Source organism: Parus major, chromosome 6 (assembly GCF_001522545.3).
Source record: "Parus major isolate Abel chromosome 6, Parus_major1.1, whole genome shotgun sequence".
NCBI classification, from domain to species: Eukaryota; Metazoa; Chordata; class Aves; order Passeriformes; family Paridae; genus Parus; species Parus major.
The window spans coordinates 13,971,958-13,997,170 of NC_031775.1; the positions used below are offsets into that span (position 1 = coordinate 13,971,958).

Below are 25,213 nucleotides of genomic sequence, written 5' to 3' on the forward strand. Positions count from 1 at the left end.
GTTGCTGTGGAGAAGTACAGCATCCTCCTCGCCTGGCACATGCAACAGTCTACAGGCAGAGAATAAACCATCTGAAGGTTTTGTTTTCCCAAGAGGTCAGCCACAGACAGAACCTCATTGCATCTTATATCTTTAACAGATTGACTCTTGCACCTCTGTGTTTTAGTGTCTTCATTATACAATCCCACTGGTTTGTTCTTTTTTGCCTAAGGAAGCACTGAGCCTTTCCTGTTTTCCTGAATCTAATTAATGTTACTTCAGTGGTAACCTCCCCTTCTCCAAGGAATTTTTTCACAGGAGAATTGCACATAAGATTGTTCGTAACTGTTTGGGTCCTTCACAAGTGAATTGGTCCATTGCTTGTAAATCACTCTGGGATTAAATAAAATAAATGCTTTCAGAAGCATTAAAAATAGGCATGGGGATATTCTCAAGCTGCCCATGATGGCTCCTGTTTGCCTCTGTTATTACAGGCTGCTGAGACTCCAAGCTTTGTGGCCTCTCAACATAGATATCTACAAATCAGGACTAAGGTAGCTCCTAACAAGACCACAGTATATGGAGCTGATCTTGAGTCATCCCCTTATCAATCATGTGATAAGGGGCATTGCAAAATTGGCTAAACTGTCTTGAATTTAAGATTACTCACACTGAAGTCTTCTTTGTCTGTCTCTGTTTCACAGGGTGGGAGTTTTGATGTTGCAGACCGAATGTTTCATAGTGTCAAGAGCACGTGGGAATCAGCATCAAGGGACAACATGAGTGACGTTAGGGAGCTCATCCCTGAATTCTTTTATTTGCCAGAGTTCCTAACAAATTCAAATCACTTTGAACTTGGTGAGTTCTAGAAGGGAAATAAGCATTCCTTCCAGCATCCTACCAAAAGGACAGATCCAGATCATATGTTGAGTGTTGGTCTCTGGACTATGTGGATGAGTCTTTCTAACAATGAGATCAATTTTTATTCAAATAACACTACAAGAATACAAGATTCTGAAAACTGAATTATGTCAGAAGAACCAAGTTTCCAGGCCAGGAAGAAACAAGTAGTTCCTATTAATTTCAGGGCAAAAGAATTATACGTTTTGTCACACAAAAGTGGAGTTTTATATAAACAATCTAGTTGACTTGCTTTTGAAAGTTTGGCCTGTATTATCACATCTGTAACTATTGAAAATGTATTATTCTTTTGGAGATGTGCCAATTGTTAAATGGTCAAAGGTGGTTTTATTTTTGTTTTTTAATCTGCATGTGATCACAAGGTGATTAGTTTCAAACCTCCTCACTCTCATCTTCAAAGGTTCTGCACAACTCACATGAACTTGATATATTTTCCCTGTCCTCAAGAAGCATCACAATCTCCTCTGAATGTACACTGTCTTTAGACCTTTCTGCATCCATGATGAAGACTCAGAGAGAATCCAGAAAAAGCGTTATTCAGAAATAGGCAAGGCAGTTCTGATTCACTTCACTTTACAGGATTTTCACACCATTTGCAATGCAAAGCTGCTTTCTTTAATAGACACTGCTTGGTTAACGATTAAGGCAGAGGAGAAATACCTAAAGAATCAGCCTGAATTTGTGACAGCAAAGGCAACTTAACCCATTGAAATCTAGCTACAATTGTACTTAAGGTATCAGTGAAATGAGGCATGCTAAAAGATAATAATGTTTATATTTATGTATTTATATATAAGAATAAGGAAAAAAATCTGTTAGAAGTTTGCTAAAAGATAAGAAAGAGTTAGGGCAGTTTCCTCCTGAGAGGAGGCCAAGAAACAAAGCCTGGCTGAAATCAAGATGCAGAGACTGACCTGAGTGGAATTGAGTGGGGTTGCCCCAAAAGGCACCAGAATCTTGCCACTAGAGAATACAGGAAGATTTTAAAATAGGCAAAGCCAAGAACCCAAATCTGCTCGCTGCTAAACTGTAGGGAAACTTGTGGTCCAGACCTGAACCTCAATTTAGACTTGAATTCATCCAGTTGCACAACACTATGCTCTGAATTAAGAACATATGCTCACCTTCTGAAAGGAATCAGGTTGCAAAGGACTTGAGAAGAAAATCCCTCTCAGTGGCTGCTTTCGTAGGAATATTTGGCAGTTAGGCCCACAGGATTATGTATAAAAGGAAAGTTGTGCAAACACATTTGTCTTGTCTACATTTGCAATCTGTACTAAAATGGTTTGTGCTGAGGACATGCATATTTTTCCTGTGTTAGTGACAATTACTAGAACATCTTCTCACTGCTTTATTACTGGGTCAGAAATCCTAGAACACTGGTTGTTCAGTCTTCTCTGGCACTAAGTTTGATTAGTGAAACTTCATGTGGGAAAATCACCTCAATTTCCTTTGACTTCAGTGTTTTATAAAGTTGTTCCTATTTTCAATATGTCTTATTCTTGTTTTGGATTCTCCCTCTGTAATTCCTGCAGGCTGCATGCAGGATGGAACAGTGCTTGGAGATGTGCAGCTTCCTCCTTGGGCAGATGGGGACCCCCATAAATTCATTCTCCTGCACAGACAGGTCAGTGACTATAAAGATTTGTGACAAAATGCTACCTGGGTCCCACTGAAAATGAAGCTCTGAAGGCCAGAGTCAGAAATGAAAATGCTGGATCCAAATGCATCCTGCCTTTGTGAAGTTTGTGTTGATTCTGAACTTTGCATGTCTGCTTCTCTGCCTAACAATTCACCTTGAATCAAGGCAAACTTTCCCGACCAAATGTGGGTTACACATATGTTTGTGGCACGAACACATCTCAGCCCAAAAGTGTAAGAGAACATTATATAGTGCACAGGAATTTATATGCACACAGGTCCATGTTGTTGCTAACAATATTATTTAAATTATTTATTTCCTTCTCTGAGTCATGTCAGAACTGAAGTTTGTGGGTTTTTTATTTTTGGGGGTTGGGATGGGGGAAACCTAATGTAATTTTCTTCCCTTAATGGAGTCAGCCTTGGCAGTTTGAAAGCAAATAGCTCTAAGGTCCCGAGACTTACTGCAATTAGTGCTATCTATTAATAGTTAGAAAGTCTTCCATGTGATGTTATCTGCTACATAAAAGTGAATGTGAGTGCAATTCTGTATGAAGATTGTTGCATTGAACTCAGACTTTGCAGCATAATATCTTGATGCAGGTCTATCTAGTGCTCCTGCACTATCCCATCTGATTTCCTCAGGTGAGCTGCATGTGTGAGTGCACACAGACTGCTGCTGTGATGCTTTGTACAGCTGTGGTGAATATATGTGTTATATAGTATTGGTGGGGCTAAACAAACAGCCCAGGATTTTCAAGTCATTGCATTATCTTGGTTTGTTGCTTCAGTGGATTCTTCACACCTCTCCTCTGCAGGTCCTGCTCTTGGGATTTCAACTTTCTCTCTCGATAATCACTTTATAGGTGATCATATCCAAACTGTGGATACAACCATCTTTTCTATTTTGGTATCTCCAAATAAGCCTCTCCTCAGCTGACCTCTCCAAATGCTGGCTTAAATCCTCTGATCTCCTTACTACCCTAACTACTACTTCTTTAGAACAAAACCAGGGTCATACTCTTATTTTGTAAATACTTTTCTTCACTGTTCTCTGAACCATTAACAGCAACCACAATGTTTCCACTAAGTTGCCATTACTTTGATGGAATCATAGAATGTTTTGGGTTGCAGGGGGCCTTAAAGATCTCCTAGTTCCAGCCCCTCTCCCATGGGCAAGGACACCTTTCACTAGACCAGGTTGCTGAAAGCCTCCTCCAACCTGATCCTGAATATTTTCAGGAATGGGGCTTCCACAATTTTCTTTGGGAAACCTGTTCTAAATTCTAAGCACCCTCACAGTGGGCAATCCCTTCCTAATATCTAATGTAAATCTTCCCTCTCTGTTTAAAGCCATTCCCCCTTTTCCTGTCACTACATTCCCCTGTAAAACGTTCCTCGGACTTTCTTGTAGGCCTCCCCTTAGGTACTGGAAGGTTCCTGATGCCTCAAATTCTTTGGCTTGTGAATGATTGAATATGAGAGAGAGCCAGGTCAACTCTGGTTTCATTCACACACACTCAGGTTACTCCTGTGAGTGAACATGGATATGATCTGAGCCTGTGCTTGCCTACTTTTGATTTGTGCAGTAATACTGCCTTTGTTTGTTTTGTTCTTTTTTTTTGACTGTTGTTTATATAGTGTGACTGTTGATTACGTAGTGAGATTTTGCATCTTTTCATAGAAGAGATTAAGAGGCTCTCTTTAGTTTCTATTTTGAATTTATGACTTGAACACTTCCCTTTAAATCTGTGTCAGAACAATAATGCTAAAAAATATTTAAAAGAAGTTAAATTTCTATCTTTCTGCTTTACCTATTTTGAAATGGGTAACTCTTGTTATGAAATTTTGTATTCAGCCATTTTGAAAATGCAGTCATCTACCAGAGCTTTTTTGCCAGAGAACTTAAATGGAGGCTAAAAGCCATGTTCACAATGCTTAATTTCCTGTGCATACTCAATAATAGGCATTACTGAGACAGACATGTCTGAATCTGTAGAGAGTGACTTAGAGGCTCAGAGCTCTGTTCACACTGAAAGATGATGGAAGGGAAGAGAGATCTGAGCTTTTGTCAGTGCCCATAACCACATGATGATACAGTTACTAGGAGGAAGGAGATCCTCATCTAAGTTTTGTGTGCACTGTAAACTTGCTGCTGGAAGTGCAGTCCTTGCTAAAATGAAGAGTTGAGTCCAGTGAATCTAGTTGAGTCGAGTCCTGTCTCCTACCTATTGCTCCTACAAATTGGTTTTGGCCATTGAGGTCAAATATGCTACAGTTCCCTCATATTCCTCAGTGGCTCCATGGAAGGGATGGAGGTTTTGGGGCTGGTTCCTTTCACTGCTCTTCTTGTGGTCTTTCTGAAGTGTTCGGTCTTTGTTTTCCAGTTACCCAAATATTGGAAAGGCAACACTGTCCTTCCCTACCAGCTGTGCTGCAGACAAAAAGCCACGTGTGACTCAAAGATGCTGTGACTTTACACTGATGCTTTTTAAAGAAAAACATAGGGAGACATCCTGTCTATTCTATTGTGGTTTGTTTGGAGTGTAAACTACTGAGCTTCTTACTGCTTGTGTAATGGTGAACATTCCACAGGCACTTGGATACAATGGGGAAATCTGCTTTTGCCTTGTGCTTTAGAGTAATGGTGTAGTTTGGAAATGAAACTGCAGTCATCCCTGCATAGCATGGATTTGCTGGCACTGTAGAATGATCTCAGATTGTGTTAACTAGATTCGTTTTGGAGGAAATTAAAGAAAAGCTGCACTTCAGTTTGTGTGCTCCCAATGCTGGTAGCATTCAGCCTGCAGGAGCTGCATTTAGTTGGAAGCAAAGCCTCCAGAGTGCATTTAATGTGGATGCTGGGTGCTCTCTACCATTTGTCTACAGAACTGCTTCCACTGGGCTGCACTATTTACTAACATTGGCACAGCTGATAATTTAATTTAAATATCAAATAGGAACAGCTTAACAAATGAAAGATCGTGTTTATAGACTTGTTTTCTTAATAATTTGCCAGACATGATCAGATTTCCTGTACAGTCAGTGCAATATTATCTCTTCAACCATAGCTGATACTAGTGCTACACAGGGGAGTGCAAGGAATCTTAGTTAACCTGCCTGAAGTGAAGAGTCAGAGATCTTGAATTCTGAAAAATGAGAGTTCTGTGTCCTGTGAAATCATCCACAAGGCTGGAGGTACTAATTACTGGAATTTTGGCCATTTTTAGGAGTCTTCACAATGAGTTTAGTACACAAAACAGATTGAGGTTGACACTGTTCTGAGGTTTCACTATTGCTTTCAACAACATGAGAGCAAAGCATTGTTCTTGACATAAAACTCTGAACAGCTTCCAGTTTCATGCTTAATGAGTTAGGAATCTAGTAAACTCAATAAATGTACTTACTTCCTCCCTAAAGCACAAGTTCTCCCTCCGTGGCTGGGCTTGCCATAGTGCTCAGTGAAATACTGAAAGGCTGCACAGTTACAGCTGTGCTAGTTACTTTGTTTTGCTTTGGCAGGAATGCCAGTCAAAATTTACAGTTTGCAATTCATGGACTAACTGCTTTTATTAATAAGAATGAGTTCTGAGTCTGTTCAGGGACAGATTGCACACTGTGCTTGTTCTGTGAGCTGCCCTGTGATCATTATTATAGCTGTGGGCAGGGTCATTTACACCAGCTGCACTGGGCTACTGTCTGCTCTGTGAAATGAGCCATTGTTCTGGATCCCATTAGTTTGTTTATTTCTGCTGTGCTTTGGGTGGGCTGGTCTGCTTGGAAGACCTTTCACTGAACATCAGGGATTACTCAGTCAAATGATTCGGAGATAGAAAAGTGCTTTTAATAATGCTTGACACTGCTGCTTGAATCACTGGGCAAGGCTTTTTGGGAATGCACAAAAATTTGGTGAGGCAGGTGATGGCAGGAGCAGTAATATTTAGTGAAACCTCATGGGTCAGACTGGCTAGCCCGGTGGTGGGCACAGGTTCAGCTTGAAGGTGTGTCCCCTGCTTACGAACTTTCTGTCTGGGTCCTCCAAGCACAGGTTTTCCTCTGTGATTGCATTGAGCTTTCTTTGGAGCACACATTTATGTGGTTATATTACCTTGTAGCATCTCTTGTAGTCATCTCCAATAGTAATTGTTCATTCTGGTCCTATTAATCCATATGCCAATCACTGTGGGTGCCAAGATCTGTGGAATGCTTTCATATAGCTTTGTGAAACCTACCTGTGTTGTGTCTGAGGATATTGCTCTTGGTGTCTGTCAAGTCAAACATGTGGCACTCTGTCCTGTTTCCTGTGGGGGTCCAATTTAGTCTCTTCTAGTGTTTTTTGAGGATGGTCTGAGAAAAGTGGTACTGGAGGAACTGAAAGTGCAATGGTTGACTTGTAGAGAATTCATCTCCAGCAAGGATTGGAAAGCAGTAATGCATTTCTAATAGATACAGTCTGGTGAACTAAGTCACTTTGTTTTGGTTTCAGGCACTGGAAAGTGACTATGTCAGTGCACACCTTCATCGCTGGATAGACCTTATTTTTGGCCACAAGCAGCATGGCTCAGCTGCAGTGGAGGCAGTTAACACCTATCACCCTTACTTCTATGGAGACAAGATGGACCTCAACAACGTTAAGGATCCTCTGATTAAGAGCACGATCCTGGGATTTATCAGCAACTTTGGACAGATACCAAAGCAGGTACCACTGTATCATGAGAGTAGGGAACATAATGTTGACCTTCCAGTATAAGGTCATAATACCTTACATAATCTTGATGTTACAGTGTTTTAATTGGAAACCAGTAATAGTAACTTAAATCAGAAACATCTTCTGGTTTAAATCTGCTGAAAGATGAGCTATAGGCTTTTCCAGATTCTGTACTACATCAGTATGCACTCCCACTTTCTAACCACACTGCTCCTGCTGTATGCCATAGAGCTGCAGTATCAGCTCTGGGTTCTGCTCCTTCAGTACAGTCACACAGGTCATCACTAGTCTGGGGATGGGTATAGTCAACTAAAACTCAGCTCTAAGTCTCACCTGTGCTTTTCTTTCTTATCCAGAATTGCTGGGATTAGCTTTCTGTCTCTCTGAGGGAAGGAGGTGGTCTGATGAAAACATAGTATGAGTAAGATTTTATTTTAATTAAGAGGTTCATGTATGGTGGTCCTGGAGTCTGTGATTAAGAACTTAAACAGGTATTTCTCCTGCATGGTCTTGCAAATAAAGAATTATTTTTCAATGACATTCCTTCTGTTCTAGCTCTTCACAAAACCACATCCATCTAGGAATGCTCAAGGGAAAAGTTCAGCAGGAAGAGAGACTGGGCTGTTCCTTCACTCAAGTGGAATTCTTCCTCCTTTTGTGAGCAGTCTGCAAAATTTGAAGCTCTCACCAGTTACCATAAAAGGTGCTGTGGGGGGGCTGTGTTCCATTTTCTGAGCTAACAAATACACAATTAATGGACAGGATGAATCTGGATTTTCAAGATCACAAAAGTAGTCAGCTTTGTATGAGCTGGTTCAACCAAGGGCCCTTCTGCCAATTGTGATTTCTGTATCTTTGTGCTAGGAGTGGGCACAGAAAACTTCTTCAAACTTCTACTGTGGAGTTTGGAACAATTTTTTTTTCTAAGATGTCACCCTCTCCACATGGATTTATGCAGTCCACTGGAGAGGAGTGTTTCCATTATTGTGTGTGGTATCTCAGTTTCAGAGTGGATTTCTGTCTGTGGGCCTGGCCACAGCACTGAGCCCAGATGTGAGACTTGCCAGCCTCACCACACAAGCTGTGCAAGGAGAAAAGTTAACATAAGTGCTGTAAACCAAACAGAATTAAATACTTCTGCTGTCTTTCCAGACTATCCCAAGGGAGCTATTGGACACATTGTTCATACAGAGAAAGGCATTCTGGCCGTAGAAAAAAATAAAATTATGATTCCTCCTCTTTGGAGCAAAACATTCTGCTGGGGATTTGAGGATTTCACCTGCTCCTTTGGAAACTATGGATCTGAGAAGGTAAATAAGGAAAACTCCAAGAATTCAAGAAATTAATGATATGTTGTGGTCTTTGGTTTGGGCACCCATTTCAGAGGCTGTTGGAGAGCTGATTTCAGATGACACCTTACAGACCTTTCTCACAGTCAAGCTTCTTGAGGAGTCTCAAGTCGGATATCCAAGATGATATAAAATGATTTTACACTGCTAAAAAACATGGCATTTGCCTCTAAATTATCTCAAGTTTTCCATCCAGTGATTGTGTTGTCCATAGGTTGTAAGGACAACACAAGGTCTCCTGGTCACTTATTAGAAATTTCATTGTGCAGAAATTTCTGCTGGAATAAAGGCAGAACCATCTGTTAATTCCCCTCTGGCTCCAGCATAGTCCAGTGCATTCATTCAAAATAATGAAGTTAATACTGTTACTTCTTTGCTGTTAAAAATAAATGGTCTGTATCATCACACTGCTTGTTAGGGCACTTGACAGATCTAGTTTCTTCCTCTGCCATAAACACACTGATTTTTGGGTGTATTTGGGACACTGCTATGCTAAGAATTCTGAGTTAGCTTAGGAAGCAGAATAGCATAGCACATAATTCAGCAAGATACTGACGTGGATATTTGTGCAAGTGGCATTCATTGTGTTTTTACAGACATACCCAAAGTCAATGGAAATGAAAAAGCCATGAGATATATTTTAATTTCTGCTCCCTGTCTAATAAAATCAATGCTTAGCAATTCATAGTGTTGCTGCAGGCATCAATTATTCAGTTTGTCACTTCAAAACTCAGGGTGACGCTGAGCATAGTGAGCGTGATTACACAGTCATTATGAGCAATAGTTGGGAGTCCAACTTGAATTTTCTCTGAGTCAACAGTGCTGGCAGACATGAGCTTATAAGAAACTTTAGTCTTTGTTGTAAGGAGGTAAAGATTTGTTCTGTCTGTGCTAGGGGTTTTGTAGCTGTGCTATCCAGCTCCATCAGAATCATTGGCACCAGAGTGTTGTCCCAGGTGTGTGGGGAAGAGCTAATGCAGAATGTGCAGGAGGATGCTCGTGCTGCAATTGTAGCAGTGTGTAATAGACCTGACACTGCTTTAGACTGATTTGGGTGCTGCCAACAGAGCACAGAATGGAACTTAGTGCTTTGTCTTTTGGCTTTTCAGTACAAACAAGGGAGGGTTTCAGGGCTTGGCAGTAACTCTGTTAGCAGTGGCCATCTCAACCTGAGACTTCTTTTTAATCTACATGGAACATTTGCCTTCTGTTACAATATGGTGGCAGAATGAGCTTTCTGAAGTTGTGTAGGAAGTGTGGCACAAAAGGAATAGGGGCCAAGATTTCCTAAGACATAAGACTGAGCTTTGTTCAGCATTCCTGTTTGGCCCCTGGAAGGTGGCACAGCCTGTGCATGTCCATATGTTCACAGCTGTGCTCACATAGAGACTGGTTATGATGAAATTTTCTTTCTTAGACTTAAAAAATGAAAGTTAAGTTTTGAAAGTGGAATCTGTCATTTGGTAATAGTAAATACATGGTATCACCAGATGAGCATTTGACTTAAAGATGCTTTCTTGTACAGAATGTGACTACATTTGAGTGCATGGCAGACTGGGGAAAGTGCCTCTGCGCAGTGTGTCCTTCAGCAACTACCATAATCACATCTGGAACAAGCTCAGTGGTGTGTGTCTGGGAATTCACCCTGATCAAGGATAAAGTGAAATGCCTAAACCTGAGACAGGTAAGTAATGTGGCTCTTCTGCTATGGAAACATAATGGAACCCAGAAGATAAGGTTTTTAGCTAAAAGGTTTTTAGCTCTCAACCTTTGTTGAATAAGAAGGAATAAGAAGGCAGGAAAAATACAGTAATAAGCAGTATCATGTGACAGTCAGGACAGGACCTGATAATATTCCTTATACCAACAGCTCATAGCTATAAGTGCCACTTGGTGGATTTTTTTCCCTTTAGCAGAATTTTCAAAGTTCATCATGATAAAAGAAATAATCAAGATAAGGCATATTCTCCTCTCTTGAAGTGCAACCCTTGGGTTATTTTCAAAACCAAGTATCACCTGGAGATGCTTATGATTTGTTCTGGGCTGCTACAGCAATGGATAGGATCGGTAGAACATCCTGCAAACTTAGCTGGTGGCTCAGCCAGGCAAAGTTCTTGATTATTTTTTCTCAGCCTGAATTCAGAACATGAAAGGTTTATCTGTCACACCATGAGGGAGGATGCATCCAGTAAGAATGCTGTAGTTTTTGTCCTTGTTATCCAAAGCCCTTTAGTGGTTGTTGATTTAGAGCTCATCTATAGTCATCGAACACCTGTATCCATGCCATTTCATTTACAATATTGAATTTGTGTGGTACAGCTATGGTGAGTTCTCAGCTTTACAAGTAGAACTAGAGTACACCACTATCCTATCTGAAAGGCAGCATGGGGCCCCTCTTCCCTAAAGAAATTAAGAGACTTGATTAAAAAATTCTGCTACTTTTAGGCAGATAAAGGGTTCATTGATCACCAAGATCTCCAAGTGTTAGAAGCTTCTTCTGTTTGTTCTGGAGGGGTATTCAGGTGATATTTCAGTGTTCTTCATACCTTAAGCCAAAACTTAAGGTATGAAGGTATTTTATTTGTCCTTAAATGAAGTGAAAACTTCATTGTCTGCTGGAATGCCAGAGAAGTATTTAGATCTTCATTTATCAGAAATTTATGTTGGAATTTCTATTGAAATTAACAGGGGAAAGTGTTTTAGATCAGCCTCTCTTTTGAGTTTTATGATGTTTAATGCAGTAGAGGACAGAAATACAGAAAAAGATCTGATGACTGTTTAATCCAGCTGGTTATTATTCCAAAGGCGGACATGAACATAGAAATGGAAGAAGTAGCAGTAGAAAAAAGCATAATAATTTTCATAATAATAATAATTTTCATCAGCATCTAAACAATACCAGTCAGGGGGTCAGTCTTGAGTTTCGAACAACCAAGAAGGTTGTCTTTTATCTGCATTATAACGTCTTTAACAATCCAAAATCAGCTTTGCTGATGTGTTCCACTGTGATTAATTCAGTATTACCCAAAATCCACAAAGTGGTATGAGATCATGCAATAACAAATTCTGTATTTTTTCCTTTACATTGCTAGTGGAGGCTTTTTTTCTTTTAATGACTGTCTGGACTGGATGTTAACTTGAACTATGGTTCTAAATGTCTTCCAGTGAATTACTTTCTGCTTTCATGTAATTTACTGTTTCATGGTGGCTTTTTTTTCTGCTGAACAAAAAAATTTCCTGAGAGAGTGAGCTTTGCTTAAGAGTAGCTTATGTGCTATAAAGGGGATGTTATTCACTTACCAGCTGTCTCATGGGACTGACACATTCTGGTTTGGAATGTAGGAAAGTACAGAAACTATATTTCTGCAGAAAAAGTAGCTTTTGCCTCTCTAGTGGGATCTGCTTCCATATTTTTGCAGAACAGTAAAGATAGAGTGTAATTGCCTCAATATTGATCCATTAAATTTACTAGCAGAGGGATCTGTGTGATCCAGTCTTCAGAATTTCTAGGCCAAATGAAACACTTGAGCTAGGTGTGCTCTCTGCCTCACAGACCTCTCAGGAAGGTATGGAGCATATCTGTCAAGTATCTGTGTCCTTGTCAGCCAGTTAAGTTGAGTGGTCAAACTTGGTTTAGGTTTTCATGGACTTAACATTTCTGCAGTGAAGCTGGCCTTCTTTTGTCTTTTGATATTTGTTAAAATACCTTGGAGACAGGCCTTCAGATCTTCATGTAAATATGCTGCAAGATATTTCCCATTAAGGAAAAATTGGTCAGTCTTTGCAGAGTGATAACAAAAAGATGTAGGGAGCCAAAAGTTTGAGACATTTTTGCATGAATGTGCATTGAGACTGCTGGGTTGAAGCTGATACTGTAATTATGTGCAGGTATAATTCCCCCTCTTCCACACTCAGCTTGTATTTAAAGTGTTTTACTGCCAAGTAGGATCTTTATGGGTTAAAATAAAAGAGAAAAAATGTTTTAGTGAAACTTGTGCAGGAGTTTAGCTTGGCTTGATTTGGCAGTTTGGATGCCTTCACACTGGATATGTTTTCTTTTATGCTTTGGAAAAAGGAAAGGAAATTTTTGAGCCCTTTGAACCTGCCTTATCCCAGCTTTTTTTTGCAGCAGTCTTGTGCAGTTCTCAAGTATGGGCACTTGATTATGCCCAGTCCTTCGTAAAAACGATGTTCCACAGCCAGTCCAAAGCTATCACTGAGCCTTCTTTTCCATGCTTACATGAGAGCATTTCTGACTTCTGAAAACCACAGTTAGAGACCTAGTTTTGTGCCAGTATTTACAGTCGGCAGTTCTTGTGAATGGAATAAGTTCCAAGATGAAAGTCATCCCTTGCAGTTGAGGGTCACCTTCAGTAATGCAGAGCCTGCTGCAGCTCAGGTTCTTCATTTGTGGAATAGTGTTTGCTGTTGTCCTGGTGACCTTGGCAAGTAGCAGCACATGTTAGCCAGCAAAAGTTCAGTCTCATGGTCCCATGCTGGAAAAGAGGATGAGGTGTGTCCATAAAAGCCATCTGGTACATGTGTCTCCCCTGCTTCTAGCTGAACTGAGATAGAAGCTAGAAATGTGCTAATAATGCCATGGAAAGAAAGCCAGCAAGTAATATAAATTTCCTTTGAAAACCAAAAGATTGAACTTGTGGGTCTGATTTTTCACAGTAAGTTAGCTAAAAAATAAACCTTGAAAGGCTTTTTAGGAAAGCTGTTGACTTTTTCTCTGTTGCCCTGATAAAATGTATAGGTTTTGCTCCCATTTACTGTGGTTATGCAGGAAGAGGTGTACACTGCTGTCACTTGAGAGCACTGCGTAAGACAATAGTTCGCAACATATATCAATCTGTGCCTTCTATCTGCACAGTTAAATTGCCTGAAACATGTTACTTTTTTAAAGAAACTGTTTAAATAAAGCTAAGTTTAACTGGGCACTCCTTATGTGTCTGAACCTATAAAAAAACAACAACAAAAAAGAACGTTGTGTAATGATGAAAGACAAAAGAATTCCTATGTGGCTTTAAAGCAAGAATTCTCCATAAATGCTGTCTCCTCTTAACCAGCATTAGAGGTGCATTAGTACTTGTTCATATACACAGAAAGATAAGACCGAGAAGGTTACTGAAATACATCTTGATAAATTGTATTTCAAAAAGTTTTTCAAATATGAAGAAATTTCCAAGCATAAATTCTAGTTAAAAATACATGGACTGAAGTGAAAAAATTATTTTATTTTTTTTTCTTGATGAGCATAAAGCACTGTCCTAGAGTCTAGAGAGTAGGCCGAGGACCCTGAATCACTCTGTAATTTGGGCAAATCATATAATCTCTTGGACCCTCAGCTTTCCTCAGCTATGATTTGGGGACAAGGATGTTTCTCTGTAATATCCTTTCGTACTTCCTCCTCATTCCCTCTTCAGTTCTCCAGAGAATGACTAGGTTGCTTGTTCTTACTAAGCAAATGAGGTAGGACCGTGATTCTCTAGTAAATCACCCAGCATCTGCTGTGGTTTATTGGTTGTTTTTTCCCCACCAGGCTTTGTATGGACACACTCAAGCAGTGACCTGCCTTGCTGCATCTGTACCCTACAGCATCTTTGTGAGTGGATCCGATGACAGAACCTGCATCATCTGGGACCTGAACCAGCTGACGTTTATGAGCCAGCTTCCTGCCCACGAGGAAAGCCTTGGTTCTGTTGCCATCAACAATTCAACAGTAAGATCTTCATTTATCATCTTTCTCCTGATGCATCCATGAACATTTCATGATAATCTAATGGGTGCTTTTCCCAACATAAAAAACATCCTGAGAGTCTGATACATTGATTTTTTTTTCTTTCTACAGAGATTGCTAATAGTGTTCTTAATGATGAGAGGCAAGCACTAAAAGCAACATCTTAGACTGAGTAGCTAAGTAGAAGCATCTATGGATAGATAGATAGCAGGATTAAACAACTTTTAGTTTATGGAGCATGAAGTATTACCCTAGTGCTTCCTGTATTTGGCTCACCCATAACCTTGTTGCCCCTGTTGTTTCATTAATTTCTTCTGACATTCATGCAGCAGAGACACGTTAGACTACAGTCTGCCAGCTCAGCTGACAACTGCATTACACTTTTCAGTGATAATGCTGGCTTTCTCCTTTCCTTTCTACTCCCAGGTGTGGGGAGTGCTCCTGATAGCAGTGGGTATAAATCTGTTGAGGTCTGTGCCTGGCCAGAATTGCATGCATGTTGATAGGAAAATATTCTGTATTGGATTTTACTATAAACACCCTGGATGAGATTTTTTTTTTTCTCCCAAACTTTTACCTCCCAAAAATCTTGCTTTCATATTTATTTTTTTCTGTCTGCTAATATACTAGAACAGGGTTTCAGCTGCTCATACAATTCAAGGTTAAATCCAGTCCTGGATATTGTACAAAAGCAAAATTGAGTTCATAGCAATAAGAAGCCAGGCAGATAGTCTCTACTTAGTCTGTGTCAAAACAGTCATCTCATATCAGAGCTTTATTAACCATGCAGTCTGATGGGTATCAGTTTGAGGGTGGGATTTAAGTTTTCTGTTCAGTGCCAGCTCAGCCCCCAGTCCTAGCAGGCCTGGTCAGTGTGAAGTGGCCAATGGCCTCAGCAAGGCCAGTTCAGAATACCTTGGTGGTCCCTATGAAGTGAGCTGAAGCAGTGCCAAGCATTCAGAAATGAGGGGGTGGGCTGGCACAGAGCTGCTCAAGATCCCAAGGGGACAGAGTCCTCTCTGTTCTGTACCAGCCACTACAGCAGCCTTTTCAGTCCATATCTGCTCTCCTGGAACTGTCCAAAAATAAGACAATCTGTGCCAGAAACAGTCTGGTGACTGATCCAAATGACTGATCTCCACTTTATCAGAGTGCAAATGGTTAAGCTGTTTGGATAATAGTATATCTAAAGGTTCATTTAATAGAGGAAAAACCTTAGAAAAGTATGACTGAAGCTTCAAGGAAAAAAAAAAAGGCCCATTTCTTGTGGATGAAAAAATTCTTTTTGATGTTTGCAATACAGAGCACTTAATTCTGAAATGCAATTTTTGTTTAATGCTTCTTTATATATTTATGTAAACTACATAAAAATAGAAACAAAGTGTTTGCATTGTGCTACGGTGTATTGATTAACACATAATTACATGATTGGTAGCAAGGGTTTTTTCTTGAAAAATTCAGAATGGTTCAAAGCAAAGTTTTGAAGGAAAAGGAAAGAAAAAGGAAAAAAAAATCTGTAGAATAAGAACCATATACAGCCCTTCATTACGTGATTATTGGAGTTGCTTGGGCATCTAGAAGTTCCATCTATAGATCCAAACCTCATGGTATTTGTGTAGTGTAGACACAAAATAAGAGCTGTCCCAAAAAGTTCATACACTAAGGAGGATTGTAAAAGCTTGCTGTAACTAATTATTTCAGTTAGTTTTAAATTCCTGATTCAGACCTGAAAAGCACTGTAGATCATTGCCAAATACCTGGACATCATGTACTCTCATGCAGATAAAGTAGCTGAAATTTAATCTCTTGAATTATTGGCAGCTCTGTTTTGAAAATGCTATCATTTTTTATCTCCAGAATTCTGCCCAGCAGTGTGAAGAGGCCCTGGCCCCACATGAGGCAGGGGTGAAGTAAGGTGTTAGTTGACTTAAACCAGATGCATGCTGCTAATTTTAGGGCACACTGTCCTTTCTCAGAATCTGATGACTTTGCTGACGAGGTTCTATTTAGCTGATTCTTAGAATGTATCAAGAGTAGAAAAGTTATGTAGAATTTCAATTAATAACTTGATCAAAATACACTTTTGATTGGATCACTTACAATTGCAGCTTTGATTCTTGGTTCTGTGTGTTTCCCTAAAGACTCACTTGTGTATTTGCTCCTTATAAGCAGTCTCTGGTAAGGCTGCACCTGCATGGAATGGAGGGGAGAGGTGCTGTGCAAAGGATGTTTTCTGCATCACAAGTGCAGGTCACTGGATGCAGAGCTGGTCATTGGTCAGATGCAGGAAACGGTGTAGAAATGCGATGACAGTGAGCTCCCTGTGAGGGGCAGAGGAGGATTGTGAAATCACCAAAGGCTTCACAGCTAAGCAGGTGAACACCACGTCCTTGTTTCAGACTGCTTATTTGTAAAACTTATAAGAGCACTTGTCCTAGCCCAGAACCTGTGCTAGGCACTGCTTGTGCACAGCCCCTGTCCCTGACAGTAGCTCGGTCAGTCTCTCAGTCTGCTTTTTTAATAAAAGCCTGCATTTTATTGAAAACAGAAAGGGAACATTTCATTTAATATTTTCATTTTAAAATGTGAAAAAAACTTGTTTTTTCATTATCTTGCTGAATCTGAGACAGTTGTTTCAGGTTTCTATGATGTAAAAATGTCATAATTTTTCATGGAAAAAAAAAATTTTTTTTCTTTGTCTGATTTGTATCATTTGCCCAGAAGAAAAAAAAAATGGTCAGAATTTAAATCAGAGCAATTCAGCAATTTCTAATCACCATTTAAAAGTTATGAGGAGGATGAGTGTGGGACTTTGACACATTGCCTCTTGCTCTGTTACAGGGTGACATTATCTCTTGTGCGGGATCCTACCTGTACCTGTGGACAGTCAATGGCCAGCTTCTTGCAAGCATCAGCACTGCCTGCAGCCCCAGCTGCCACATTGTTTGCTGCTGCTTTGCTGAAGTGATGGACTGGGACACACGCAGCATCATCATCACAGGAAGCACAGATGGAGTGGTGAGGGTAGGTGGATAGGAGAGAGGAAAAGGAATCCTGATTCATTGTAGACTGGAGTTATTTTATTCTAAATTGAGGGACAGAGCTACTAAAAGCCCATGCCACTTTCTTAACAGTGCAGCAGAGGGCAGAAAATTAAAATCAGAGTAAAATATTTGCTTCCTATCAACTTTAAACCTCCTGGAAGGAGGAATTCGTGCATTCTGGGGAGAATTTTTTAAATGTGCTGTCCATTCTGGGGTGATTCTGAAAGTAAAAATTCCTCAGAAATGTGAGAATTCACAGCTCCGTATATTAAGTCCTACTTGCTCATAGTAGGAATTCACTGCTGATTCTGCCTCCAGTATGGTGGGTGAACATCCTGGGTTATTGGGATTTTTGATAGTGTGTCAGCCTTGCAACCCCACCTGCATACATTCCTGCAGTGTGACACCTGCAGCTTAGTGACAGAGAGAGGGACAACTGCCAAATTCTGTTCTGTGTTAGAAGTCCAATTCCCACCCCTTGCTGGGAAGTAGGAGCTGAATCCTTCTCTCGTTGTTACAATCCACGCTTTTTCCATTTTTACCCCCTCACTGGCACAGCTGTGGAAGACCTCATACAGCAGTGCCCCAGAGCAAGGTGCTGGACCGAGAGTGCAGAGTGGTGCGAGAGAAGAGCCGGGCAGCACAGGTATGAGCGCAGGGTGGGCTGTGAACTGCAGCATGGCCCAGTGCTGCAAGCCTTGTCTGGCTGTGAGCAAGAAGAGGGGGTGTGAGCACATGAAGGGGAGATGGTGTGGGCAACTGGTGCAATTTTACTGTGACCAGCAACAGTGGTGGGTGGCAAGTGCCCCACCTTGGAGACAGAGAGCACACCTGAGCCAGCCATCTCATGGGCGCACCTGGAAGCTGACCAGAAGCTGAAGGCTTTTTCACAGGCTCTCCTGTGAGTTCTGTCAACCTCAGAAGACCAACCGCCTTTCTGCATGAACCTATGAAACCAATGGCTGGAAATAGTCCTGGCTCCAGAGAGTCCACTGCCTTGGCACCTCTGCTGATGGCCTGTACTAAAGTATCCTGGCACCACATCAGAGTGGGCAGTGCCAGATCCTGTTCTGGCATGGAACAGAGAAGTTTGTTGTCTTTGCCACCTTAAAAGAAGTCAGAGGTCCTTCAAACTGGTGGGAAGCCAGTAGCAGGCCCTAGTGCTTGGAGCAGTTTATTCAAGGCTGTGTGCAGCTGAAGCTGATACCATGGAGTTCTCACAGAGCTGAGGTTAATAAGATCATGGGACTGTGGTGCTGACTGGTACTAAAAACAACTCAAGCTCACTTCTCTGTTCTAACAAATACAGGAGCTGAAACCTGTCAGAAAGCTTTAAAGGCACATCCTAAATAGCTCAGCTTTCTTCTTTTCCCAGTGCTTTTCTAAGAGAAAGGAACTGTGGTGTTATTATGTATAATTTACTCCACTTATTTGCTGTGGTCCTCATTACAGACATTCTCTATTACTTCAGTTTTAGGCACACAATTTGCATAAATGTAGAGCTATAGATGTAACATCTGCAAAAAAAAAAAAGATATTATACAGTAATTGGGCATTACCACAGAGATCTTCAGAAGTGCTGTTCATGGAACTTGGCATCAAAATTACTTAGATTGCTACGTGAAATATTTCCAGTATGCTTCTGTATGTTTAATGGCCTAACCAGATGCTTATCAAACCTTTTGTCATGCCTCAGAGTAGCCAGAGCCAGATGGCTAGGGAAGGTGTAAGAACACCTGAGACACCACATGTGAGATAGTCTGGCTGCGGTAACTTCATATTTTTTTTTGTTCTCTTCTCTGATCCAAGATTGCTTTGTCAATAAGTCAAAGCAAAAGACTTAAAATTCTTTCCAAACTCCCAGTGGTATTCTGTAGTCATTTTGTGGATTCTCTTTATCTATAAAAAAATGTCCTTTGATTTAAGAATTTCTGAAGTTCTTGTCTATAACTTCCCATGGCAGGTCTTTCCAGGCATAATTGCATATGAATGTTTTGAACAGACTGATATTTTAGCTATTTCTAAAATGTGTATCTTAAGCAGTTTTCTAAATGAGAACTTAAAAGCCATCCATGGGAGCACAGCAGAACACTCTTGTGGTTTTTTCCAAGAGCACCATAAAAGATTTGTGCACACCCCAGGTACCTGCTGATGTGTAGACAGCACCTGTTTGCACATGAACATAAAGCTGTATGTTTTCAGATGCATATGGGAAGAGCATTCTTTAATAAAGGGTTGAGAGCTGTAATCAAAGCAGGGTCATACTCCCTTAACCTATTCAGATGACTTCAGAATTATTTCAAATGACCAAATATTCCCTCATCTCATTCTGTGCATTAAAGAAAATAAAATTAATACAAAACACAGTCATTAAAAAGACCAGAGTACCTGTGATTGAGTTATGTTGTTAGGGGTATGTGTGTATGTGAAATGTCCGCAGCATTTAATTATTGGTTCTGTTATGAGCAGATTTAGATAAGTTGATAATACCAGGGCTTTATGTAATTTCTTTTTACTAGGCAATTATGGGCTGTATTATATCCTGGCAGCAAAGTATTGTGGGGCATCTTATTAAGCACAGAGCCAGTGAAAACTGATGAACAATTTTGCTGAACTAGGCATGCAATTTAGAAAGCAATAATACACAAATCCAATTTAGCACACAATTGATACAGCCGCACGTCAGCACATGTAACTATCATAGCCACAAATTAAATTGGGATGGGCCTATTTTGCTACAGCACAGGCCAAGATTAAATATATTTGTTCTCAACTTAACAACTTGCTGACCGTAAATAATAACAATCCCATCCATGCTGCCCCCCTAGACGCTTTCTAAATATTTATTTTTAAACCACACAACAGGTAACAAGTGTGGAAGACAGCTTGTTCTCTGTCGGGAACTGAATCCCAGTGTTGCCCTGACTGGCAAGGCGAGCAGGACGAGCCCGGCGGTGACGGCGCTGGCCGTGTCCAGGTAGGGCCATTGCCGGCGCTGCCCGGCATGGGGGTCCTGGGGCTGGGCTCCTGCTGTTTGTTCAGTTTGGGGCATTTGAGAGCTCAGCCAGACCTCTTGTAGCCAAAAACAGCCCCTGAGGGAGCTGGCCTGGCTAGGTGCATTAATGAAGGACATTGGGGGAGTCATTGGATGGGTTAGCCAGGATCAATAGCAGGTCTTGGTCAGAATAGTTGTAGAACTCTGTAGATGTTACACCATCCCTGCAACATGGAAATAACTCCTATCTTGGGAGTTGCTGGAGATAGTACCTGCTTAAAATGTGAATGGGAAGTTTTTGGCCAAAGGACAATTTTGTTGTTCAACTGCTCTCAGTTTGCACAGCCAGCAGTATTTTAGTTTACTCAAGCCCCTCCTGCAGTCATCTGGCTGTAGTATTTGTTGTTATCTCCTACTCCAGGATGTTACGATGTACTGTAAAACAGTTACTGTCTCTTTCTCCGAAAGTGTTAAAATTTGACATTTGGTAGAATGGTAAAGCTGCGTTCTGCATGCTTAGCTTTAGAGCAGTTAGTGTGACGTTGATGTGCATTGAAAGGGGGAACATTTGGGGTGAGGGTTAGTTTCACTAGTGTTGGTGGCACTGCACGCAGCAGGAATTTCATTGGCTGAAGCCAGGACATCATGCTAACAAGTCTGAATTGTGAATCTGGACAGCAGATTATTTAACATCCATAGAATCTCAGAGAAGGGTAAGAGCTGCTGATCTGGTTAAGTTGTCCCCAACTCACCCACTGAACTCCAGGAAATTTTGGACCCAATTCTAAGCTCAGCCTTTGAAGTATCAAACTTTGATTTGTATCAAAATCTTTGTCTTTTTCTTTCTTTCTCAAGAAATTCCTCCAAAATCCTAGTTGGTGATGACTGGGGAAGACTCTGCTGCTGGACTGTGGATGGGTAGGAAGAAATAGCGAAGATTTCTTGTTTTTTTCAACCTTTTGGATGGAGAGAAAATTTACCCTTCAGAGCATGAAAAATCAGAGAAACTGGAAGCCTCTTGTTGGGGACTGAATCTTAAGGGAGTTGGTCTGACCCTGCAGTCAAGCACAATTTAAATTAGACAATGGACCCCCAAAGTTGTGAGAGAAACTGACAAATATGCACATAGACAATGAGATTTTTGTAGTATTTGTCTTGAGAAAATCTTTGTATTTAAAATGTTATTTTAGATACAGAATTTGACATAATACATTGTATTTCATAAATATTATTTAGCAAATAAAATTGCCTTGATTATTCCAAGGAGCAGTGTAGCTTAATAATAACATATTGTATTTTTACTATCATGAGATAAAAAATAGTCGGGCTTCAAACAGGTGAGTATGTTCCAGTATTCTTATTCTTCTCTGACATGCAAAAATATTAATAGCTCCATTATTAGTCATCCCTCCTCCTTGAATGTGCATAAAAATGTATGCATGCCTTTTGAAAAGCTATTTTTCTTGCAAAGTGAAGTTTGGAATTCCCAGCCTGATGCTGTCTTTATCCAGCCCCACTGTGAAATATGTGGTTTTTTTATAATAAGGCAGGCAAAATGTATGGAATAGGTGAGGAGAAAGATCTGATATATTCATTCAATGTATCATTTTCCTTCTTTTCTGTCTTCTTTCTAACTCTGTCCTAATACTTTCTGGAAGTTCAGTATAACAGACATACTTCAGGATTTACCCCCACAATCTCCCTTGATGGTAAAAGTGAGTATTTGTAGTAAATGAAGGCTAAGACTATAATATAATAAATTCAAGTGCCATTTTTGTCCCTAGTGGAGATGGGAAAACTGAAAAATCAGCCTCTTTAACAATTTAGCATAATTGAAAAGAACTAAACTGCTAACTCCCTCTCCCTTCTGCTCCTTCTTGACCTGGTGAAGATATTCAATATCTTCCCTCTGATACAGAAGGGCTGAGCAGCATCCTGAGCACATGCAGAGGATGAGATGTGCCATGAAGAGCACAAAGCACATTATGGACTTGAAGGCTCTTTCGTTCATACCACCAAACACATCTTTGAGCAGGCAGTTCCCTGATTTCCAGTGCTTGAGATTGGGTAGCACTGCAGGAGTGAAGCCCCATGTGTGCTGCGTATGAGGAACTGCTGTATGCCAAACTCTTGGCGCCAGAGACTTGCTAGCATCATTAGAAAGAATCTGGAGTAGAACACAGGTTTTTTTTACCAGACTTCTTTTAATTACATGATCAACTTTCTTCTTCCTATAGGACTCTGCTTAGCTAATGACTCTTCTTTTGAATTATGTTGCTGAATGAGCAAATCCTCCTGTAGCAAACAGCCTCCTTTCCTACAGAGTGCTGAGACATGTTCCCACCATAACCTCCCCAGAATTCGGTCTGATCTGCATAGTGAGTGAGGTAATCGCCTGTGGAAAATGCAGTAATAAGATGTAAGCTCATGATGCAGGCACACAAGAATGTCTGCATTACATCTACAGAGATGACCTGCCTGGTCTTCCTTTCTGACCTCCAAGTGTATGATTTGATGAGTCAAATACTAATCTTCCTGTGCTCAGGGAAACATACACTGACAGCAGGCCAAGACACGCCAATATTCAAATCAAACTATGGAGCAAAGGCGAACTGTACCTGTCTTTATTTTTCTCGAGGACTGGGGAAAGGTTAATTGTCAACAAAAGTATATTGCTTCTTTCCTCTTCCTTTGGCACATTACTTAGAAATATGCTATGATTTGGATATCTGGACAGCAAGACTTGGATTCCTGTCAACTGCAAATACACTTTTACTGAACCATGGTGAAGGTGATTCAGAGCTGTGAAAGAAGGTCACTACCTGTGTTTTCATTTACCTGGTAAGCACCCTGAATAGCTTGCAAATTGCCTCCTCCTTCAGCCTTTTCATGCAGCCTGTCTTTGCCAAGAGCAGATGCTCCCTGTTCTAGAGCTGGCAGTGGCACTCACTCTGCAGCCTGGGTAGCTACACTAATTGGCTCCAATACTCTAGACATCAACCTGGCTTTGTTTGGAAAGAGGCCAGCTGTAGGTTGGCCGTGCATGGATTTGACAAGCTCGTCTCCTTGTGCCTAACATAATTTCTCTTAAATCTTCAATAGTTGCTTCAGCAACATCTGTTTTGAATCACAGAGAACAGGTCCAGAGTGTGCAAGTGTGAATGAAAGTCAGCACGTTAAATGTTTTCTCAAGTCAAGCTTCTTCTCATCTTTAAGGAGCTGTAATTTGGGAGAATAATAAGGGGCAGATGAATAGAAGTGGGTTGCAATTTAATCCTTCAGCCAGTGTGTGACAGGGGTAGAGTGCTACCAGGCCATTTTTCTACAGGCAAGTCTCTGGGAGAGGAAGTTTTTGCTCAGAATTTGTAATAAGTGGTTGAAGGATCACCTGAAACCAGCCCTCTTGCAACCACCTGTTTTTAATATTTGGTCTCCTGCATATTTGGAAAATTATCAATGTCCATGAAAATGTCCAGGAAATTCCATCAGCTCTAAATGTGGAGATGGCTTTGCCTGATACACAGACAAGACTTGGTGCTACGTCAGAGACAATAGAGAATTGTGAATACCCTGATGTGACACATGCTTGGGATTTGGGGGTAGCAGATCTAGAATATGCTTGAAAAATGTAGTATAGCAACTCCACGGCAAATACTTTTAACACAACTCCATTTCTACTGTAAGTGGAACAGTGTGAACATCAACAGAGTGTTATAATTATCTCAGAACCAACTTTTGCACAGGGTAAGTAGCTCAGGGTGAGAATTATCCTTAGAAGTAATCCAATGCCATTAGGATAAAAAATGCAGAAACAAGTTTTAACTCTGCCCTATAGGGAAATGAAGAAGAGAAATGTGGAACAACCAAACCTTTATGTGACTTTAAAAACCAGTTTAATCTAATTGAGTACCATAAACCCTAAAATGCCTTAATTACACTTATTTGGTTGTTGCACAGGCTATCTTTCTTCCTTGTTCAGCAACAAAAGTCTTATAAGTATTACACTGAGCATTAAGTAGAGTCTGATCTCTAGCATTCTGTGAACTGGTTAATACTCGTGAAATGATATTTGCCTGTGCATTGCAAGGCCTTTGCATCCTCAAAAAAGAGAATTTACTTGAACCTATTTTGAGAAATCTATGCAAGGCAATCTGTAATTCCCACAGGAAAATTTTCCCTGTGGTTGTCACTATGTGCTACTCTTTCTCAGGGACAGGGTCATTTCCACAGCCAACTATCATGGCCTGTAGGACTGTGTCCCCCCCAACCTCTCCACCACTCCCGAGGGGCAATGCACCCTTCTCACAAGTTGTGAGCACCCTCAGCCTAACTTGAGGGATACTTGCCCTCCTTTGGTCCCCTGGACAGGGGCTGCAGGGAAGTCCTCCTCAGGGAAATGGTCCTCTGGATGCTAGAGGGTTATCACTTCCTCCCCCCAAGAGCCACAGGAGAAAAACCAGTCTGCTGCACTCGGAGGCAGCTGACGGCCAGAACTTCTTGGATAAAATCCACAGTTCGTCCATGGGGTCCGTTCACAGGGCCCCACATTGGGCGCCAGCTATTGCATCTCGCTGGAGCTTATCTGGCTCTGTCACTTGGCCCTGCACAGGAGTGGGTCACACCCCAGGAGCAGGATGAGCCCAGGTGTGACTAGACCACTTGCTCTGCGGCTTTTTGGCTGTCAGTCTGGGCTCTGAGGAGACAAGGATGAGAGGGAGGTCTTTTGTATGGGATAACAAAGGATTTATTGCTCTGGGGAATCTTGGGGGCAAAAGACAGAAAATGTGAGCGTGCAACATCTGAAATAGGGAGGCGGTTCAAAGGGAGGGTATA

General features: G+C 40.9%; 1 protein-coding gene across 1 annotated transcript in view; it reads left to right on the top strand.

The window, feature by feature from the left end:
• WDFY4 (WDFY family member 4) overlaps positions 1-21,643 on the top strand; it is a 129,951-nt gene extending 108,308 nt beyond the window's left edge. The window contains exons 55-65 of the mRNA XM_015633651.2: positions 684-837; positions 2,436-2,527; positions 7,028-7,240; positions 7,805-7,952; positions 8,402-8,559; positions 10,124-10,282; positions 14,144-14,323; positions 17,183-17,365; positions 17,944-18,031; positions 20,251-20,362; positions 21,236-21,643. Coding sequence (XP_015489137.1) covers positions 684-837; positions 2,436-2,527; positions 7,028-7,240; positions 7,805-7,952; positions 8,402-8,559; positions 10,124-10,282; positions 14,144-14,323; positions 17,183-17,365; positions 17,944-18,031; positions 20,251-20,362; positions 21,236-21,302 — 1,554 coding nt within the window. The 3' untranslated portion in view covers positions 21,303-21,643. The remainder of the gene's footprint in view (positions 1-683; positions 838-2,435; positions 2,528-7,027; positions 7,241-7,804; positions 7,953-8,401; positions 8,560-10,123; positions 10,283-14,143; positions 14,324-17,182; positions 17,366-17,943; positions 18,032-20,250; positions 20,363-21,235) is intronic.
• The last annotated feature ends 3,570 nt before the right edge of the window (positions 21,644-25,213 follow it).